Source organism: Coturnix japonica, chromosome 5, assembly GCF_001577835.2.
Source record: "Coturnix japonica isolate 7356 chromosome 5, Coturnix japonica 2.1, whole genome shotgun sequence".
NCBI lineage: Eukaryota > Metazoa > Chordata > Aves > Galliformes > Phasianidae > Coturnix > Coturnix japonica.
The window spans coordinates 39,567,559-39,588,703 of NC_029520.1; the positions used below are offsets into that span (position 1 = coordinate 39,567,559).

At 40.3% G+C, this 21,145-nt stretch overlaps 1 protein-coding gene across 3 annotated transcripts in view; it reads right to left on the bottom strand.

Annotated features, from left to right (window-relative positions):
* Positions 1-35: 35 nt before the first annotated feature.
* EFCAB11 (EF-hand calcium binding domain 11) overlaps positions 36-21,145 on the bottom strand; it is a 68,115-nt gene continuing 47,005 nt past the window's right edge. The window contains exons 6-10 of one of the 3 annotated variants that reach the window (XM_032444821.1): positions 9,561-9,710; positions 9,131-9,386; positions 8,726-8,909; positions 7,976-8,131; positions 36-4,885 (exon numbers count right to left, since the gene is read on the bottom strand). In XM_032444821.1, coding sequence (XP_032300712.1) covers positions 9,353-9,386; positions 9,561-9,710 — 184 coding nt within the window. In that variant the 3' untranslated portion in view covers positions 36-4,885; positions 7,976-8,131; positions 8,726-8,909; positions 9,131-9,352. Of the gene's footprint in view, positions 4,886-7,975; positions 8,132-8,725; positions 8,910-9,130; positions 9,387-9,560; positions 9,711-17,503; positions 20,850-21,145 lie in introns of those variants that run through there. The other 2 variants (XM_032444823.1, XM_015865374.2) reach the window with 2 other exon arrangements.

Sequence of the window (21,145 nt, forward strand, 5' to 3'; positions counted from 1 at the left end):
CTTTTCTGTACGGCTTCACTCCCTGTCCCCCCAAACCAATGTCATATAATCCATGGTGCTGCTGGCCAAGGGATGAAATGCACTCAGTGCACCAAGTCTTAGTCCCAAGGGAAATAGGCACAAGAAGAAGGAAGAGAAAAGGTGCAGCACAGCAAGTCATGATGTAGGGCTGCTCCTCTGCAGCATCTTCTGGTGCATGGGCTCAACATGTAATGAGCTTCCAAAGGTGTCTGAGCACCAAATCCACATCCAGGCATCTAGGCTGAACTGCTATGGCTTGATTTTCACAAACGAAGACTATCTGGGACTTCTGTTGCATCTCAACACATACAAGTATTTTAAATAAAAGGAGAGGTTCTCTCTTTTTCAGCTTTGCAAGATGTTCACTCATGCTTCACCTTTTGTTTTATGCTTGAAACATCATTTGAGTAATAACAGAATATATCAGCCGTTTCTCTTTTCTTTAATGCATTTTGAGCCATACTCTCTCCTGCTCCTGTAAAAGCAATGCTGAAGGGGCAAATCTGGCATACAACTGAGGTAAAAGATGTTTTACAGAATCACAAATCAACAGGTATGTTTCCAGAGGTTTTCTTTTTTAATTCTTCCCACTGAAAAGTGTTTAAATACAAGTAAGTACATCCTGACAGTATTTTCTAACTAAACACTGAATTATTACTGTATGGAAATGTCTAAGACAGAAAGTAGCATTGACAGGAAACCAATGGAAACAAAAGAGCAGTGTTACTAAATGCCAACCTGCAAAAAGGAAACATTCTGGTGAAATAAATGGGGATCATGATACCGTCTCAGTTTTCCAAACTGTGCTGTCATAAGAAACAGTGAATAAAAGCTGTTATGACATGTTAACCAATATGATTATACCTCACAGCATAACAACACAGGGAAGCCTCTATATTAAAAAATTATTTGTTGAAATTCAGTTCTCCAGGACTCTGTTCCAGGGTGGCAACTCGTTTTTGTCTCCTCTTTCATACATACACTTTGTTCTGTTTTAGTAAACATATATGTATGTTTGCAAGTGAGATGGCCCACGTGGCTTTTTGGAAGGGCAGTTTGCAGTCACTTCAGAAATAAGGATGCCTGCTGGACTCTCCTAATAAACCACAGCAGAAATATAATAGTGTTACGTACAGCCATAGTTACTGGCTGACCTGGAGCACAAGTGCTGTGAGTTCTAAGGAAGGAGCTGGGCTGGGATGCGCTGAAGGAACTTTTGAAATTCCCACCTATATTTTCTCAGTTGCTCCTAAATCTTGTAATTTGCCACTGGAACTGAATCAAACCACAGAGAGCAATATGGGCTCATTGCAGTAATGGACAAATTGATGTTGCCTGAGGATAGCACAAGCTTTGAATGCCCAGAAATTCAGGCAGCATCTCTCACACGCTGTGAGAAGCTCAAGTGTGGATTTTTAAGCTGTGGCGCTTGGCAAACTTTGAAGCGGCTGAAAATTAGATTGATTGAGCATCAGAGACAAGTGCATTATTCTTATAAAACTCCTTTGCTGTTCCCAATAAAAAGATTGTTGGAAGCGCAGAAATGTAAGTGCTTTGACAAGAAAAAGCAACAGCAAGGAGTAGACATTGGCTGACTTCTGTAAACCTAAAAAGAATTAATCTTTTGAAAATAGAAGTCAGGATCTCAGCTGTGGAATAAAAAGGCTCAGTTCCACTGCCTCCAACATAATTGTGCTGTCTGAGCTGTCTAGCACTGTGTCATATTCACAAGACGCTCTGGTACCACTGTCATGGATTCCTCCTTTTTCTAGCATGGGCAAGGGAATCATGGTGGGAAGAGAAATGCAAAGCAGAGAGGGGAGGGAAAAAAAAGCCATAAGGAAAGAAAGAAATGCAACCAAGTAGTCCAGGCAACCACAGTGTGCTCAGACAGAGGGATGAGGAGGACATCGTGATGGTGACCACAAGGCTGCAAGCCTGCAGCACACAGGGAAGGGTTTGCTTGAGAGGGACTGCAGTGTGTCTGTTGTCAGCCTGAGGAAAGCAAGGGAGCCAAGATTTGGAGCAAACACGCTCTTGCTGGCTGCTGAGGACCCATCAGAGGATCCGGTGTGGTCGAGCAGCCAAGGAGGACTGGGGCTGCAGCTTGCCGGCCATCTGTGCCTGCCAGCCTCATGCCAAAGCTGCTCCCGGCGGGACCCTGCCCTGACACACACTCTCATTCTGGCAGGCAAGGGAGGAAGGTGAAGGAGGAGAGGTACAGAACGCCATCTTAAGGGGGATTTTTAGTGTTAACAAATTTCTGTGTTCCTGTAGGAGCTGTGACTGATTGCACCAAACTCCTCTTGCAAACAAAATCCAAAGAGCTGGAAAGTATAAAATAAAAAATGCAAGTGTTATGCAGAGCCACACTCGTGTTATCGCTCTCCTACCTGCAGCACATCCTGTGTGCCACTGACTTCATTTAAGCTATATTAGACTGAGAACATATTTTAAAGAAACACCCTCTCTCTGAGAAGCACCAGTTCATATGGTTACACACACACTGCATTAAATATTGAACCTCTCGTCCACAGAATTCAATGCCTGAGTAAAGGCAAATTCGTATCTGAACAAAAAACCTCTTGCATATTTACCTAACAATTCTCCATGAAATATTCATGTGCTCAACTACTGACACAGTAAAACTTCACATCAGCTTTCCTAATGTGTATGTCTGCACGCAGTGCAGCAAGGCAGCCGGCGTCTACATGCTTTTTTTACTCCTTGAGTGTAACACCCTAAATACATTCCTTGGGGCACGTGGTTATTTACACACACCCTTGTCTCTGCCATAAACAGCTGAGAGAAAACAGAGGTGGAGAAAGAGGACTGGCTGAAGGGCATCTGGCATCCCACTGGCTCCCAGCTGTGCCACACGGTGTGTGCTGTTGGTTGTATTTCTGACAGGGCTTCAGACGCAGGGAATCTCTCCCCGAATGTCCCCATGCTGTCAGGAGCACAGTCTGATCACAGACGTTACATTTCCCTCGTTCAGAGGGACCTCCTGGCCACATGAGTGGGAATCTGAGGAAATGCCTCAGGCATCCCCACCTGCGGGCTGTATTGCTGCGCCCACGTGGAGTTGCTTGTAGCCATATTTGCCGTGCCAGAGGCAGGCCAGGGGACACAGTCAGATTGTTTTGAATTTGTGGATGCTTCTTTTTAAATGAAATTGAATTGAATGAAGAATTAGCTTCACCAAAAAGCCACATTCTGTTAGTTATCAAACGTCACTCAGCTGCAAACAAAGTTCTGTTCTTCCTCTGTGCTTACTTGCTCTTCTCATGTCCTTAGCATTAATTTCCCACAGGTTTCCTACCCCTACACACAGTCTGATGAAGAGATTCTTTCATTGGGCCCCTGCTGCATAGTCCTCCGACTGCCTAGTGACAACAGACACAATTAGCCTGAACTGGGGGAACAGCCAAAGATAATCCAGTGAAATGACAGCTGCAAACATCCCATTTGATACCCTTCAGTGTGTGCTAATGACTCTTTTCAGCACATGCCAGTGAGACACATTGCGAACATGACTGAGGAGTCGAAAGGAACGAGAGCTGAAGAAAGTAACATAACTTTTTTTTATCAAAAGATAAATGCACAAAGAATCATTATAGATAATCCCTTGCTTATGTGTGAGTTTATGCATGACGTACACAAGCAGAAGGAAAACATGGTCCATTTCTGCCCTCAATTATGTGGTGCAATGACCAGGCAATTTAAGGGGAGTGGCACCTCCTGGAGGAGAAAAGACTGAACGTGAATCTTACAGTGTAAATCTTACAGACAAGGGGCAATGGGCACCAACTGGAACATAGGAGGTGTCCCAGCTGAACATGAGGAAAATTTTCTTAACTTTGAGGGTAACAGGGCACTGGAACAGGCTGCCCAGAGTGGCTGCAGTGTCTCCTTCTCTGGAGATATTCAAAACCCGCCTGGACACTTTCTTGTGTAATCTACCCTAGGGAATCTCTTTAATACGGTGTTGGACTGGGTGATCTCCGAGGTTCCTTCCAACCACTGTGATTCTGTGATCTGCACTAGTGATGGCTCCTTGGACTCTCCATACATTATAATTACAGGAGTTAGAGAAAGTTATCAAACGTACGAGCAAGGCTTACTCCTAGTTCTGTGAAAGAAGAGCTTTACACATGCTGATACTTCTTTGCTGTTCAAGTTTTATGCCTAATAACTATGTGTAATAAAATCCATCTTGTATTTATGCTATTATTACTAACAAAGCCAACACAAAGCACTCAGCATTTTGCCAAAGAAACATTATTTTTTGAGTTTCACATTTCTTGGAGCTCTATAGCACTATACTAAAAGCAGCACACTGTCTGCACAGAGGATGTGCTGTCAGTGCACTCACAGAGGCAGGGGCACCACAATGCCGACACCTGCATGCCAGCAGCACCCCAGCCAGCTTGCTGCTTTGCTCACAGATGGAGCAAGGACAGGCAGTGCTGTGCAAGGCCTGTTCAGCTTTCCCTCTGCTCCGCCCCAGAGGTGTAAGCCCAGTTCTCAATCAAGGACAATGCTCTCTGTGCTGTTTCTCACCTTGCATACAACATGATTTGTCATCAAAAGCCTGTCTGTCTACTGGCATCTCTATAAAACACCCACCAGTCTGTACAATATCCTTAGCAGTGTACATGGAGGCGAGTGCTTATTGGTAGCTTAAAAACATTTTCATTTACGTAACTATTTCTATAGGTAGCTTGAAACAAACATTATGTACTTGCTCTGCTTCTTCTGAAAAAGCTTGTTGTTTGATTTTTTCCCATTTCCTGTTTACCTGTTTCTCCTGAGCTTCTTCCATTTTTTTCTCCTCCTGTGCCTGAATCTCCTTCATGTGTCCCTAAAAGAGACGAGAACAAAAAAGTCTGAACCTTTTACAAGAACATTTTAAAAAACTTTTCTGAAAAAAAAGATTATTCTGGCTACAAGAACGTGAGCTGCACCTGCTGCTTAACTCACAAAGGAAACCTATCTATTTTAATTTGTAGTAAAGCACAGGATTGGGTGAGGCTAAATAGGTATGTGAGCTCCTTTGTTGTTTGAGCTTATACTGCCTAGGGCTTGGTACCATCAGCTAATAAACAGGGCTGGTGACAAAATCAAACAAATACCAAGTACAGTTGGGCCTATTTAAAATAATGATTAGAAGATAGAAACTGAGAAAACCATGAGTTTTTTCATGCTCTGACAAGTGAGACACAAGAGCCACTGTTGGAGGGACAGCACTCAGATCAGGGAAGAGGTTCAGGCACAGTTAAGCAGTAGGAAATGTAAAACAGAGACAACTATATAAATGTGCTTCTGTTGTTTTCTTCTCCTTCACTTTGGCATTCAGGAACAACACCATTTTGAACAAAGGGGAATATCAGGTTTCCACTCATTGATATAAAACCAGGACAAGGGCCTCTATCTTCTTTGACATAAACAGAAAAACATTATTCTCTTTGTAATCACAACAGATGGAGAAGGATTTCAGGGATCCAGAGATCAATTCAGTCCGATGGAATTATGCCCTGCAAATGAGGTAAGGCACCACGTGCCACTCCGCCCAGAGACCAGCAGCTTGCATACGCTTGTAGCTGGCAGAACATTGGCAAATGTTGTTTTTAGGTAAAAAGGGCAACATATAAATTTGTGATAAGCAGATGCCAAACTACTCTCAGAATGCCAGGGATAGGCAGGAGGAGTGCTCCATAGATTCCCATCAGCTCAGCAGTGATGCAGAGAAGAGCAGCATCTCACCCTCTCACCTCCATCTGGTTCCAGGGTGCACTGGAGCACTATCAAGGCAGTCCGACATCTACCTCCACCTCTAAGCTCCACCCTTCTAACAGGGTGACTTCCAAAGTGCTGAGCAGCCACAGCGCCCACTGAGATCACTGAGGGTTGTAGCAGCTCAGCATGTGTGAAAGATCGGAGGATTCTCATTTCCACATTCAAATACCATCCTTGGTGTCTGATTTCAGGTATCCAGCACTCACAAATGGAGCCAGAGCAAGCATCTCCACTCTAAATAATAGCTCCTGGGAAGCTGAGCGTATCAAAAGACAGCCATGGGCCTGAAGGCTTCTTTCAGTAAAACTCTTTTCACATTAAGGAAATTGGAAGAAAGTGACATATATTTTAATTTAAATATCTCCTAATGTATTTACTCAAACAAAATACCAGTCATTTCTAATATAGACCCATGTGTGCAGAATGCATAACGGAGTGCACTGGAGCTTTCTCTAGCACGTCCTTTCATATCCTCACTTCTGCTTCTGATTAGGTTGGAAGCACAGTGCTGGGATGGAGTAATGAACATCTACCCAGTAATTTCTGTGAGAGGAAATTGAACAACCAGCTCCTCGGCCATTATTTCTGTGAATTTCCCAAGCTGTAAATGCATCAAATAGTAACAGAAAAACATGAGTTCTGTTAAGAAAAAGGCCCTGTTTTTAAGGTGTATCTACAGGCTTTATGTTGTTTTGTTTACAAAAACAAGAAATCAGATTTAACCTGTTTCCAGAAAGCCTGTAAGCACAAATTTTGACTCATTTGTTAGTGAGATACCAGGTGCTCGATAATACAAGATCATAAGGCCTCAAAAAGACACCGGCTTCAGAAAAAGCCGCACATTTGCCACACAGACTTCAGACATTTTCTACCCTGCTCAACACCCAGAACAGCTCAGCAGTATGAACCAAGTGCTACCCTGTACATTTGGAAACAGAGAAAGAACGATGTTGGCAGTAAGGAGCATTACTCTGACAAGCCCACAACTAGACACTGAAGAACCACCTTCCCAAGACATAACAAATACGGGACTTTGTTTCACTTCCCCAAAATCAGCACTAATACCATTAAGAGTTTATAGAATTTATTATGATAAAATGGAAACAGCGAATGACTTACTTTGTGATCTTGACAGCCAAAAGTTTACAATTGGAATGAGGAAAATGAGGAGCTTTAATTCTTATGTGTTTATAAATTGTCTGAAATACATGATATCAAAACCCTCAGCAGTAGCAAAAAGCAAGGCACCTGTGTCCACAGAGTAATACAAGTATAACACTCAATTCTATTTTTTCCCTTTGACTGCCAATTTTATGGCACTTCATTTAAACCTGAATCTCCAAAGAATCGATTCAAATTAGCTTTATAATTTTCCCCAAAGAATCTGCTTTAAAATAAATTGAATTGGAACGTAAGACTTAACAAATGAGTATAAAATTCAAGTGAACTTTTCTGAGGGAAAACCTCTTTTAATCAGAGGACAAATAAAGCTCAGGTGCGATAACATATGACAGCTCTAAAAATAGTTTGTCCTTGCTGGTGGTTTAACATTGGACAAACCATGCTATGTATAGTTGTGATGTATAAGGATTTCTTGCCATGTTTCTGGTAATGTAAGTTGATCTCTAAGATGGTGTTCTACAGCAGACATCAGAAACCGTCTTTTTAAAACAAAGAACTGTTATTGCATCAAATCTTAATGATCCTGCAAAGGACTGGCCTGGAAGGAAAGGCACAGAAATGCAGCTACGTGCCAGGGGGGTTGTCAGAAGAAAGCCAAGGATGTTCACCTAAGGTGATTACCAGATCTTAACCAATGACTAGATATTCTGCAGAACATTGAGCCCAGATGTCAACAGCCCTTCTGAGTCCTATTCCCATCATTAATTTTCACTACATCTCCTTGGCAATTCATTTAGCTTCCTTTTACAGTGTTGAATAGCAAATGTGGAGAAAGTGCTAAGTTTAATTATCATATCACATACGCATAAAAATTACTTTGCCTTCTACTTATACGCAGCTGTGCTCAAGGTGGAAATCTGGCATTGAGATAAAATTAATTCCAGCCACAATTTCAAGTGGCCCCAGTGTCAGGTGTCCCCATTAGTGTCCCCACAGAAGGACGGTTGTGGGATGTATTCCTGCAGTAACTCACCCACTGCAGCCTTCATGAAGCCAATGCAACAGCCATCCATAGGAGGGGGCTCCTCCTGCCCCATCACGGTGACTTCTGTTGAGTGCCAACCTTCTTGGTAAGTCCAGAATGTGGCACCTACATCCAATATGTCACCAGTATCTGCATCAGGACAGACTGTACAACACACTCAACGTAAATCAACGTTTGTGTATATATATATATATATATATACATACACACACACACACACATACATACATATATATATATATCTGTATATTCAAAAAGAAAAAAGATAAAAATCATAACCACCCAACCCATCAAGGCAGCATGGGCCAGCAGCTCCCTGGGGACCACAAGGGTTTTCTGCAGGCAGACAGGAGCCAAGAGATGGGGGCCAGGCCAAGACATGGCCACAGATAGCCCGTGGCTGACAGGACTGGGCTGCAGGGAGATGGAGCCCAGCCCTGCTGGGGCCTCAGTGGGGCAGCAGCCAATGGCCCTGGGCTGATGCAGGGTCAGGAGAGGCTGGGCAGAAGCAGTAAAGCCCTCCGGGCTATGACACAGTTTCTAACATTCTTCTGTTTCACAGTTTATAACACAGACAGATGCTACACTGAAGAGCAAAAAACTCCTCCATTTTACCAAGCAGACTTCATCAATATTATTTCAGGCTTCTGCTTGAAAAGATATATTGCTAATATCCATATGGGCAATGACAAGCCCAAGATGCCCACCAAAGCACAAATGACAGGAGTACAAACATACCTTTGATTTTCCATAGATGAAGCCAGAGAAGTCATAATTCAGGACACCTCGTTATTCACTTAATTATTCATTTTGTTTATTTACAGTAGAGACATTACACATAATATGGTGTAAATCCCCAGCATCCTCAAACACCAGATGCTGTTTTTTCTCTGCAGTCCCAAAAGGAAAAACCAAGGCATCACTGTGAGAATTAACAAAAAAGCCCAATTAAATTCTTTGCCAGAATGTTAATTTCCCAAAGATAAAAGCTGCAAATTAATAAAAAGCTTCTGGTCACCTCCCTGATCAATTCTGCTCACATTAGGAATTACAATAATTCACGTTTAAAATGGAAGATATCAGGTAAGCAAAGCAATTAGAAGAAAAAAATTGTTTTAAAACTGCAAATATGTAATGCCTCACCATTTTCTCAAGTACAGATCATCAGGAAGAGCTGCTAAGGACATTCCTGTGTTCATTTGAGTATTGTTACTGCATCCTTCCTCAGTTTTCATTCCTCACTGAACAATCCCAGCTTATTAGTCAGTTGTTCTGCAATTGGAGTCCACAATACAGTTCTTGGGGCTCTTGCTAGAGGATCTCCATCTTCAGGCAGTTGTTGCAATCAAATGTATTGACAGATGCTCATTTACCACTTTCCGGAGCATGTATATTCAAGCTTGGGAAGGAACACACAAGAAAAAGTAACATAACTGAGCCTAGAAGAGATTTCTTGTTAGAAAATCTAATTCTACTGCATTGCTCAGCATTGCTGGAGGCCAGAAAGCTCAATGTCATTTTCTGCCTACCCTGACTTTTAAAGCAAGCTAAAGATGTCTCAGATATCACTCACTTTTGTGGAGGGTCAAGGGTGATGTCATCCACACAAACACTGAAGGCTGTTTTCCCATCTAGGTCCACAGAAATTGGCTGGAGCTGTGGCCACCTCTGGACCCAGCTGCTCCCCGATGTTTCCCTGGTTCCAGGAAAGCCCCAGCAGTCACTGTGTATTGAATGGAGAGAAGGCTCATGCTGCTATTCCATGCCCAGAGCAAACATTAAATTTTTTAGGCCCCCCAAAAAATCAGGCATCTTCCAATTAGATTTTCATTCAATTTTGAGAGATTATTATTACATGCGCATTTCTTAAAAGGTTTTGACAGGGCACTGCTCACTTTTTTCTATCAGAGTCCCACAGGCAGACTCACATTAAACACTTCTAGTTCATGCGTGGGACCAAATCAGTGCTTTCATTATCAAGGAGCAACACATCTTAAGTTGCAACCAGACGGCTCTCGAGCAATTATGCACATACATTAACTGGCACAAGGAGGTGAAACATCAAACATAGCTTGCCAACCCGCTGTTGCCCATGTGATTTCCCTGGTAATACCAGAGACTGCTTCACAGAGTTGAAATATTTAGATTTTCTGTTGATTAATTCAGGAAGGGGTTTTGCAAAACAAGCAAAAAGCTCAGCATTCAGCTAACTGAAGATAAGTAAAACTGGTCAGAAAACAGTGGAGTCAGAGGTTATCTCAGCAGGAAGAGGGATGGATTGGATATGTGGATGTTTCTTAAAGGTAGAGACGCCTTCCAGATGTGTTTGTGGAGTACTTTGATAATGGAATCCTGTGTGAGGATAGATGCTGCTGCAGTGACTGTTGAAGTAGTGACCATGAGAACTGAAAGGAAATAAAAGCTCTTATAGTGAACTGCATGCAGTTTACAGCACAGATGCCGTAAAAGTCATAAAAATACAAAGTTGAAGATAACCCTACCCCTATCTTGCTGGAAAGTGAATAAAACACATTTTATACTATACAGTACCAGCATAGTGTTAGATTAACTGTTACGCTCTGAAAAGTGACTATAAAATGATATTGCAGTTTCTTGTTTATTGGGCACCAATGATTTTTTGATCCAATATATTTTGTAAGTAAAAATATATATAAATGTTTTGTGTAGCTGCAAAACTTCCAAGAACTGTAATTAGATTACTGTTCTCATGCTCTATCATCAGAATTCAAGATTATGTGGACAAAATAAAAGCTTTGCTGACACCTCTGATTCCACAGGCTACAGGTGAGATATTAAAAACGTGCAGGGTATCGCTCTGCAGTGGAGCACAACACAGAGACCTCTGCGGTCAGAAACAGATGAACTAGCTCAGATATCGAAAGGAGCTTAGCTTCAGCTACTTTTCACTGACATAAATTATCTCATGCATCGCTGTACGTACTGTGCCAAGCCCCAAGGCATTCAGCAACACGTGGAATGTAACCTCAGTGAAGAATGCTGCTCATTTTCAGAGACACTTCTGAAAATCCCTTCACTGATCCCCTCACGTTCATATTGTCTTGGAATTAAGTGAAATGGATTACAAAAAAACCATACGCAGAATCGTCTACCTGGACTTCAGTAAGGCCTTAGACATGGTGGTGACAGAACAAGGGGAAATAGCTCCAATTGAAAGCAGGGGAGATTAAGATTGGATATAAGGAAGTTTTGTTGTTGGTTTTTTTGTTTGTTTGTTTTTATAATAAGGGCAGTAAAGCACTGGAACAGGTTGCCCAGGGAAGTGGTGGTGCCTAATCCCTTGAGACAGATGCAGTCAGGCTGGATGGGGCTCTGAGCAACCAGATCTAGTTGCAGGTGTCCCTGTACACTGCAGGGGAGTTGGACTAGATGACATCTAAGGGTCCCTCCCAACTCAAATAATTCTTTTACAACCACGCATATGGAATAAAAATGTATATTAAAGTAATAAAAATGTAAAGAAATACTAATTTAACTCACTTTGTATGAAAACCGTACTTCTATTTGTTTCTGTACTTCCCCCAATTATTTAAATGCACTTCTAGTGTTCCTAGTATTTTTCAAGGTTTCCTACTCATATGCTCTGGTCAGTGTGACAGAACACTGCAGTCTTGGCTTCATTTGCTTCTGGACCCATTCCAGTTCTGTTCTTCAAAACAACGTCCTAAGTCCCCATCAGCACTTCTGCTGTACAGTCAGCAAGACCGTTTAAAGATGGTAAGCTATCTTTTTTGTGTATAACAACTTCATTAACAGAAGTCTAGATTTTGTTATATTTAAACTAAATTCATGCCGTTGCAAAGTAAATTGCAAAGGAAGCAGGGAGGAATTTGAAGTTGTTCATTTGCAGCAGGAAGATACAGTCTCTGGGGAAAAAAATATATACCAAAATACAAGCTGCTTAACTTGGCTTCAGATTCTCCTTCAGGAGAATTTTTAGGTAGACTTCCCAGGGAAATACATTCAAAGGGTCCTTGTATTAACAGAGATTTTATCTCCTGGAAATCTTCACTTTTTCATGTAATAACAGGATGTCACATCTACAACCATTGTGTAACAGAAAGAGCGAAGAAAACCTCTACAGTGAGAGATGGGAGATAGGCACTTCAATTATTGTCACCCACTTTGGAAGAAGTAATACTTCCTGGAATCCGAGATACTCTGTAGAGGCCCTCAGAGAAGTCCACAGCTTTAAACACAGACAAAGTCACAGAAAAATAACCATGGCTGTGATCTTCATTTGCTCACTTTTACACCATCTGAGAAATATAAATGGATGTTCAAAACAACAGAAGTTATGTTTACACTCATTCTAAAATGCCTTTGCAGCATGAGAATGACACAAAAGGCCTAAATGTAAATAAGAACTACAGACTATGTGAGAGATAATACAATACTCAGGTAATAAGGAATCAAAGGATGGCACTGTATGTGTCAATCAACACATTCGGGTCTTGTTAAATAAATTTGATACAATTTTCATACGAAATTACAAGTCCGTATGTCAGTGCAGCTCTGATATGACAGCCACTGTGAGGCACTGGGCTCAGCATTAAACAACATTTGGATTTTGAAATTACTTTATAAAAGCAACACAACGAATTCTTAAGGGATTCAAGTGCCTCACAAAGCTCATTTATGAGAAATCCTTACTGCATGTATGCGCTCAATCATTTACTGTGTTCTGCAGTTCTGTTTTCTCGAAAATGAGTTCTGTGATCTTTCTTCATTAATATCATATTCTTTAATGACTGTGTTAGTTCATTAGTTAGTCTTATTTTTTAAACCACATTCAAACACTCGATGCAATTTACAAACCGCATCAGGCACATCTTTGTGAGATACAGGAAAATATATATTTTTTTTCAGTTAAAAAAACAGAGGTTTTGAAGTATAAACTAACGGAAGGATTTGTTCACCCCTTCTACATGCAAGTACATCCTTGGATCTCTCCAACTTTGATGCCACAGTCCTTGTCAAGAGCTACAGCTCTGCTGAAAGTGCTAGAGAAGTCATTTAAAAGCCAGCAGGCGTAAGGGAGAGCAAAGTTGCTACTGAAGAATCTCGTCTCTCAGCTTAAGACTGTGGCACACTACTAATTAGCAGTTAAGATCTAATCGCATTCGCACACTTCCTAGCTAAAAAAAACTGTACAAGAACAGCAAATCTCTATAGAAGATCATACACACCCTACTATAGCCTTTGGCTATTATGACAGCCTAAACTTTCTTTCTTCAACAACAACTAGAAGGGTCCAGTTCCTCCTGGCATTGATCTGCTTTATCTGCTTTTACAGGAACTGCCATCTCTGAGACAGGCAGTGCACCCTGCAGCCATCCCCACCCAGCGGCCCTGGATGCTGGGGCAGCACGAGGGCACTGAGCAGGGCAGCCTCCTCAACTGTGTGCTCTCCCCCATTGGCACAGCTGGAAACAGGCTACTGAATTAGATCGACTGCGGACCTGACCCTACAGAGCATTTCTTATCCAGCGGGACTAAGCTGCCTGATTTCTTTATGTCCTTTGGCCTATATACACATCTAAGTTTATTTTAGTTCCGCACTGTAGCTAGAGAACTGCTACAGTAAACTGCAATAATGAATCACTGAAGTAGAGAACCAGCACCTAATAAGGTTCAGTATTAAATGATTTTTTTTTTAAATTTTAAATAAATCCACATGACTCACTTTTCTTAAGCTCCAGTAAATTTAGGTGATTTGCTAAGTTTAGAAACCTACAGCTGCTCTCACGGGTTGTCATGAATGGAGAAAATAATCTCTCCAAGAAGCAGTCTCTGCCTGATCACAATACACCCAGGCTGTGGCCCTGCAACAAAACAGCCTGGCAAGGCCATAGAGGGTGCCGTGAGGGTTCTCAGCAGGTGCTGAGCACTGCTTCAGCCTCAGAGCAGCAGCACTGTATCAGCACAGCAGAGCTCAGGACCTGAGCCATGCTCCAAGGCAGCATCCTGCATGATACTGACCTGCAGGGAACAGATGCACCAGTTGTCAAGGACCAACCTAAGGATCTCTGCACCACAGCTCGTGCTCTCAGTGAGCTCTGGGAGCAACACTGACACTGTAAGGAGTGACAGATTCTGGAAGCCAACAGTTAGCTGCCTCAATAGTTCTGCAGATTGCAAGAGTCATCTTCCTATTCACATGCAGGTGCTTAAATAAGTGGGAAAAAAATATATCACTTTCCTTTTTATTTGTTATTGTTACATGTATATTATTCCCAAGTTACAAAAGTATTTTATGATATAAAGTTACATGATGTATGAATGAAGATAATGGAAAAAAAATGAACTCAAACTGGTTCCTAATGCCATTTCTGAATTAGCTGTACTTCCATTTCACTACTGAATTGAAAAGTTATTGTTATGAAAGCTATAGAACATAAAAAGGGAAATATCATTATGCCACTACATAAAGCCACAGTTATTTCCTCAATTTCAGTAACCAGTAGAGTTCTGATCATCTGAAAAAGATTATGGAAGGACTGAAGAAATACAAAGAAAAGAGAAAGTGTGATTCAAGATGAAATCACCTGTGTAATACAGGATATAATAGCAATGAGTTGTAAATCTCTTACTGCTGGACACACAGCATGCTGGAGACGCATCACTCTGTGTGCCTCTTGCTGTACGGTTAATCATTGTTACTGCCAAATAAGGCTGGGCATTGAGACAGGTGGATTTCAGGTCCATCCTGTACAACAGATGCAACCTTCTGGCACTCAGCTTAACCTTCAGGATTCTGCTTTCCATCTTTAGGTGGCAAAATCCTCAGGCTCTGTCTAGATGGGGCTTCTGTGCACTATCATCTGCACTGTTCTGCAGTTAGACTTACTGGGACAACTTTGGGGCAGTATTAACATCTCCAGTAAATGCTGTTCATTTTCAAACACTAACTATGGGAAAAGACCAAACAAACCCCCACCACCATAGAAGCCTTCTCTCTCCCTCCCCCAACTCAATTAATTCAGATGAGGAGTACCTCAGAGAAAAGAGGGCTTTAAACATGCTGCTAATACATTTGCTAGTTATCAGGTGCTGACAGATGGGGCAATGGAGACTTAAAATCTACAACACTATCAAAATACAGAATTTGAAGTTCTCCATCTGATGCCTTCTGAGACAGCTAAACGTATCCATGTGCTGATGCTCCAACAGAGTGGGTGAGCAGAACTCCAACTGACGTGTTATTTGTATTCTTTTAACACTAGAATTTCATGTTACTAACTCTCAAAATTGTCCTTTGCCAGGAAATATGTGGCACTTACCAAATCAGTACAATGTTTAACTATGACATGATTCCACAGCATCTGTTACATCTCAATATGTCACTGAATATTTCACAATTATTTAACATCTATCACAGCTTCCTACTCCAAGAAAGACTAAGAATTTCAAAGTTCTCTCTTCTCTAGCATGAATGTTCTGCAGCCACTGAGGTTCTCTCAGTGCACTTATCTTAGGTCTTCTAATGAGGCTGCTCATCCCAAGAGGTACTGCTCTACCTGTCTTACTTCTCAAAGCTAGTTTGTAAGGCAGATTTATCTACACTCTTAAGAGTTCTTGTATTTAGTAAAGTCAATAGTTTCTTTAAGAAAAAAAAAAAACACATATTCAATATTTTAACTTGGAATGTCTCTAACATCATTAGGTAACTAAACACAAACTTGACTGGATATTTTGCAGTGCACATGGCAGTACTCCTGCTTACTGTCAGTGAGGCTGTGATTTTCACTGCAGCACAGACAGTCTTAAAGACCAAACCTTTTCTGGCTAACCCTACATAGCAAATACCTCAGTGACAAAGCAGCTGATTGGTATTTTGACGGCACTGTTATTGAGGCTCTTACAAAGTAAATTTGTGGGGTTTACTATGAACTGGAATCAGTCTGACTCACTAGAAAAGGAATTCTCAACATATGTTTTGTCTGAAGCTGTTGAATAGAAACTGCCACAGAACCATTTTCCCTTTTCCAGAGGTCCACCTGCCCCAGGCAATCCTATGCCACCCTTCTGCCTGTCCCAGTCAGATGACAGCAGCAAGTCACTACCCTGCCTCCTTAACAATTCACATTGAAAAGAAGACTTATTTCTGATTCTGCACATTTCTATCTGACACCATGATGCTGGTTGCTAAACTGATCCCAAACTGAGTTTGGTCTACATCCAAAAGTTCACGGCTTGGGCAGAAGGAATGAAGCCATTGAAAACAGCTCCACGAGGACACTGATGGCAGCAGCATTGTTTTTTTATTTTAAATTTAAAAAATAAAGAAATATCAGACATGCAGAATGGGATGCCTTCCTTATGGGATGGTTTTTCTGATAGCCAGATGGGCCCAGGAGATGAGCTCAGACCATCCCCTTTACAACAGCATATGTAAAGAAGAGCATTCGCAGCTTTTTTCCTTTACTCCAGTACAGCTGCAAGATGTTTTGGCATCTCTTTGCCATGTTGAAAAGGGAACATCGTTACATGGAGCATCACAACCCCTTTCTCCTACAACGCCATAAAGGCTCAGCAAACTGGACCAATACACAGGAAGTGGAGAATAAGGGATTCACTTCAGAACTACTCTACACTTTGAGCACAGACGTTAACACATGTGCAACCTATATGGGCTCTTTCAAAATTCATCACTAATTTTAAATTTTTTGCAAGACAAAGAATCAGATATGTGTCCTTAAAGAACTGTGATTAAAATAACTTGTTTAGTCACATTTATTGCCAGAAAATGGTGCACTATATTTGCTCATATTGTTACAGGCAGTCAGCACACAAAGAGTTATAAAAACAAGTCTTTTTTTTTTTTTCCATGAGGGTAGCTTTCCATTCAGAGAACAGTGTTAAGTACTCAAAGCAGGAACGCAGCTATAACTCATACTAATTTTAAGATGGCATTTCACTGCCAGAGAGTGTAAAACTGATGAGATAGTAAATGAGAGTCATGCCAAAGCTTTTCTTTGAACTGTGACATTTTGCGTGTCAGTTAGTTACTGAGTATGACTTATCAGCCACCACCCACCCAGCTGATTAAAGATAGAAGACACAGTAACACTGCCACAGACCTAAGGTACTAAGTCTTATTTTGGGAACCTCATAAGGACACATTGAATATTCGATGATGTAATGCATGTACTTACTTCCGGATTCTTCTGATTACGGAGTATATACAGGAAACGTTCATTTTCTGATATGACAGGAATAAAAAGGAAACAAAATATTCCAGTGAGGAAAGTCTTGATGTTTGGCTCAGCCCTCTGAACTCTTTCAATCAAAGCTGTCCTGATTTTCAATATACTACACTGCAAGCTACCAGGGATATCAGGTTGCCCAAAGACCACAGTTCAACAACTGCTCATTCCATCAATGAAATCATTCAAGTTGTTTACAAGGAAATAACACATAACTAAATTCCAAGAGCTTTAGTGAATTACAGAAGTTCAAGGAGAACAAAGCAAATACATTTTGAAATTATGGTTATTTAATTTATTTGCTTTAAATGGCAGCAATAAGCTAAGCACACAAAGCATCCACGCAAAAATAATTTGAGCAGATTACCACTCATTTGAAAACTCAAATGTAAATATTCTTTTCACAGGTGTTTTTTAACAAGCAAATCCTGCTTGTTGAGTACCAGGCATCAGAAAAGAAGACAAAGTCAACACAAAACAAAGCTAATATGCTCTTAAACTTGAAAAAGACAGTGTAACAGTAAAACCTGAAGGCTCACCTTTGTGCTGCTCCACAGGACATATCAGAAAATACTTAATTCAGTTTTCCATTCATAGAGGTTCAGACCCAATTTGGATCCAAGATTCTGCCATATGGCTGTCATCAAACTAAACTTTTTTTCTTGAGCTTCTATTATTGCTGCTGGAAGCATTACAAGTAAGAAAGTAACCCACTGGTGAGTGTATATTCCCTTTTAAGTAACCCTGTTGTTAAAGCTGGTGAGCTATGCTGATCACAGCTCTACCAGTCCTTTCCTATTGACCAAAAAGGAAGCTGTTACATCAGCAATAGAACACATACAGAAATGAAAATCACCTTTCATCCAATCCTTGGGTAGCTGCTGTTTTTATTTCCCAAATCATTAGCGAGAATAACCTCCCACTTCACCCACCCTACTAAATGTCATTCCTAATTTTATCAATTTGCAGTGATAGCTGAAGTGTTCTGCAGTTTGCTAATCAAACTCTGATAAACACTGTCTGGTAATTAGCTTTTATTCAGCTGTTCAGCAGAGACTGCATCACCTGAGCCTACTCAGTTCCACTCAGCTGTGGTCACCTACGATTTCTACAAGTCCTCATGGGAGAGGAAACCAGAGTGCATAAGAACAGAACCTCTCTAAAAAATTCATGTTTAAAAACAAAGAAAAGCTTTGCAAAATGCTAACATTTCATTTCACTGACTATTTTCTAGTCTCAATAATTCAAGTTCTCACTAACTTCTAAAGTCTCTGAGAAAATGAGGATTAAGTGTATATAAAAGTAAAGGAAATAGAGGGTGCTTTCCTCTTGGAAGTTCCTTGCTACAAATACAAGACATATATATCTTAGAAAGAAAAGTACACAGATACCTTTCTGTCTGTAATAATCTTCAACAGAAGGTTATTGATATACAGTCAATAAACTGCAGATATTGTCAGATATTTACACAGAAAACCACAGTTAGGTTAGCAATACTAACAAGACATCACAGACATTTAATGGCCAAATGGAAGCTAGTACTGAAAACGAGATTTCCGTAAGATAGAAACTTCACATCAGTTGCTAATCTAAATCAGTAATTAGTTTGAAATAAATAAAATGATACTGCATGGAATTAGTGTTTAAGACAGGTGTAGGGGCTGGACACCTGAGTCAGCAGACTGAAGTACTCTGACCAAAAAAAGTGTAGTGTAAGTAATAGCATAGCAACCCACTGTGCACTTTTTTCATGAATGCGTCTAGACCTGTAGCAACTGTCCTTGTGGGAGAATAATTTAATCTTCTGTGTCTCAGCAGAGACTGTGATGATATTGCTAATTAACATCCATGATGATGATTCTCTTATGAAAACATTCATCTATTGGGAAATAGCATTTCTAAGGTTAACTCTCTATCTATTAGCAAGTCTTTCCATCACCTTTCAAAGGTAACACCATTTTTCTTGTGATGATTAGCAGAGAAAGCATGCTATTTGAGTTACAGCTCAGTTCACCTAATGGATACCTGGTTCTTGAGCACAGAATCAGAAATATCTGCTCATATATTCAGTGCCTCCAATTTCATCCCATTATTTATGTCCTATCTGCCTTGGACTTAAAAAGATTTCACTTTTCAGTTATGGTACAAATATGAAATTGGAACAGAAAACATAGATGTTATTTACAAACAATTTGCCTATTTATTATATTTTGGAATGCCTCCCTAAAGTTAGGAAGATGTTGAAGATTTCTCTTTTGCGTTAACAGTAGAACTGATACTCTTTTCTTCTTACTGATCATTATTATTGGTTTATTTCTTTACAGTAGTATTAAGTGTGTGCTACAGTCTGTAAGTTCACACAAGGAGGGCTTTGCTCCTGCACAATTTCAGAAGGGATCTCTAATTCAAGCAACTTAACAACTGTCAAGAAAACAGGAATGGAGTAACAGAAAGAAACATATGATCAGAGATCAATGCCTATAATGAAATCTCTATCATCTATTACTACTAATATGAACACGCAAAGGCAGTAGGAAGTAAGGAATCACTGATAAAGTAAATTGAATAAGAGGATTTACTTCACTACAGCACTGCCTGGATGAGTGTATATAAAGTTACAGGAGGCAAGAACATCATCTCCATAAGCAGTAACCCAATGAAAGAGACGAGGAGGGAGGGAAGAAGGAAGGAAACGAAAGAGGGAAATATAGATGTGTCCACAGCAATAAATGCTTCCTTTTTCTTCTTAACAATTGGAAAATTCCCTGATCCTGCTCAAGCACATACATTCAGATTCTTCACTAGAAGTCAGCTGTAAGCTTGAGTAGTATTTTCAGTCTGCCAGACTGAAGTTCATGAAGCAGACCAAGTTTTATTCTTAACTCAATTTAGAAAATTGTTTCAGAAGGAAATAAGTAATTATTCACGTTCATTTTATCTTCTTTTCTTCCTATTTTTTTACTATATATACACAGTTCTCAATTGTTCAGAATTAAATCTGGTAGATAATTAACTAAAAGCTGTTAAATTAAAAATAATTTGCAATATAAAGAGTGAATATGAAAGTGGAACCATAAAGGAAAGACAAATATGCTATTAATTTTGAACAAACAAGCATTATCCACCATGACTTTAATGAGTTTCTACATGTGTGAGATATTCTGGTCAGTCAACAAAAGGCTGTTGAAAAATCAAATGAATACATTTCACAATAACTGGAAATCAGAGTCAGTTCTTCTCTATCCGCTAAGTCAAAAAATACAGAGTTGCATTTCCTAACTAGGGTGACTGGGAATCAACCGAGTTTTCAAATATTTTAAGTATTCCATGCACACACGCACATGTAAATTAATACACCCAACTTGTCAACAGTAAAGCTTCAAAGGCCGTTCTTCAGAGCTACACTTACAGTCAAAGTTCTTAAAATGCTGGTTGAAACAAATGAAGTTTCATTGATTTTTAAATAACTTGAGATCTAAAGTTTTCACTTTGTCTTTTCACCAGAGAGCATACTTCAGGCGAAGTACAATGGTGATACTTCATCTTGTCCGTGCTTCATTGCACATTCAAACTCTTTGAAGCTGATGCGCCCATCAGAATCCTGATCAACCTCTCTATAAGAGAAAAGAGATCTGTTTTTTAAAACCCAAAAGACATTATGTGAAACAGACGTACTTATTGTAGATATTCAACACCGACATTGTTTTGAAGAGCTCAACTCCTACACATTCAAATTCTATACAATGAACCGAAATACACTTTTTGCACAGCACATCTCATTTGAGGAGTTGGAAGATTTTGAAAAAGAAGTATCATTCTGTTTATTCCAGAGGAAGCAGAAGTGAATTACAAGATGGCAATTTGAATTCTACACATTTCGCATTTTTAGCACAAATTCAGCTCTTCCACA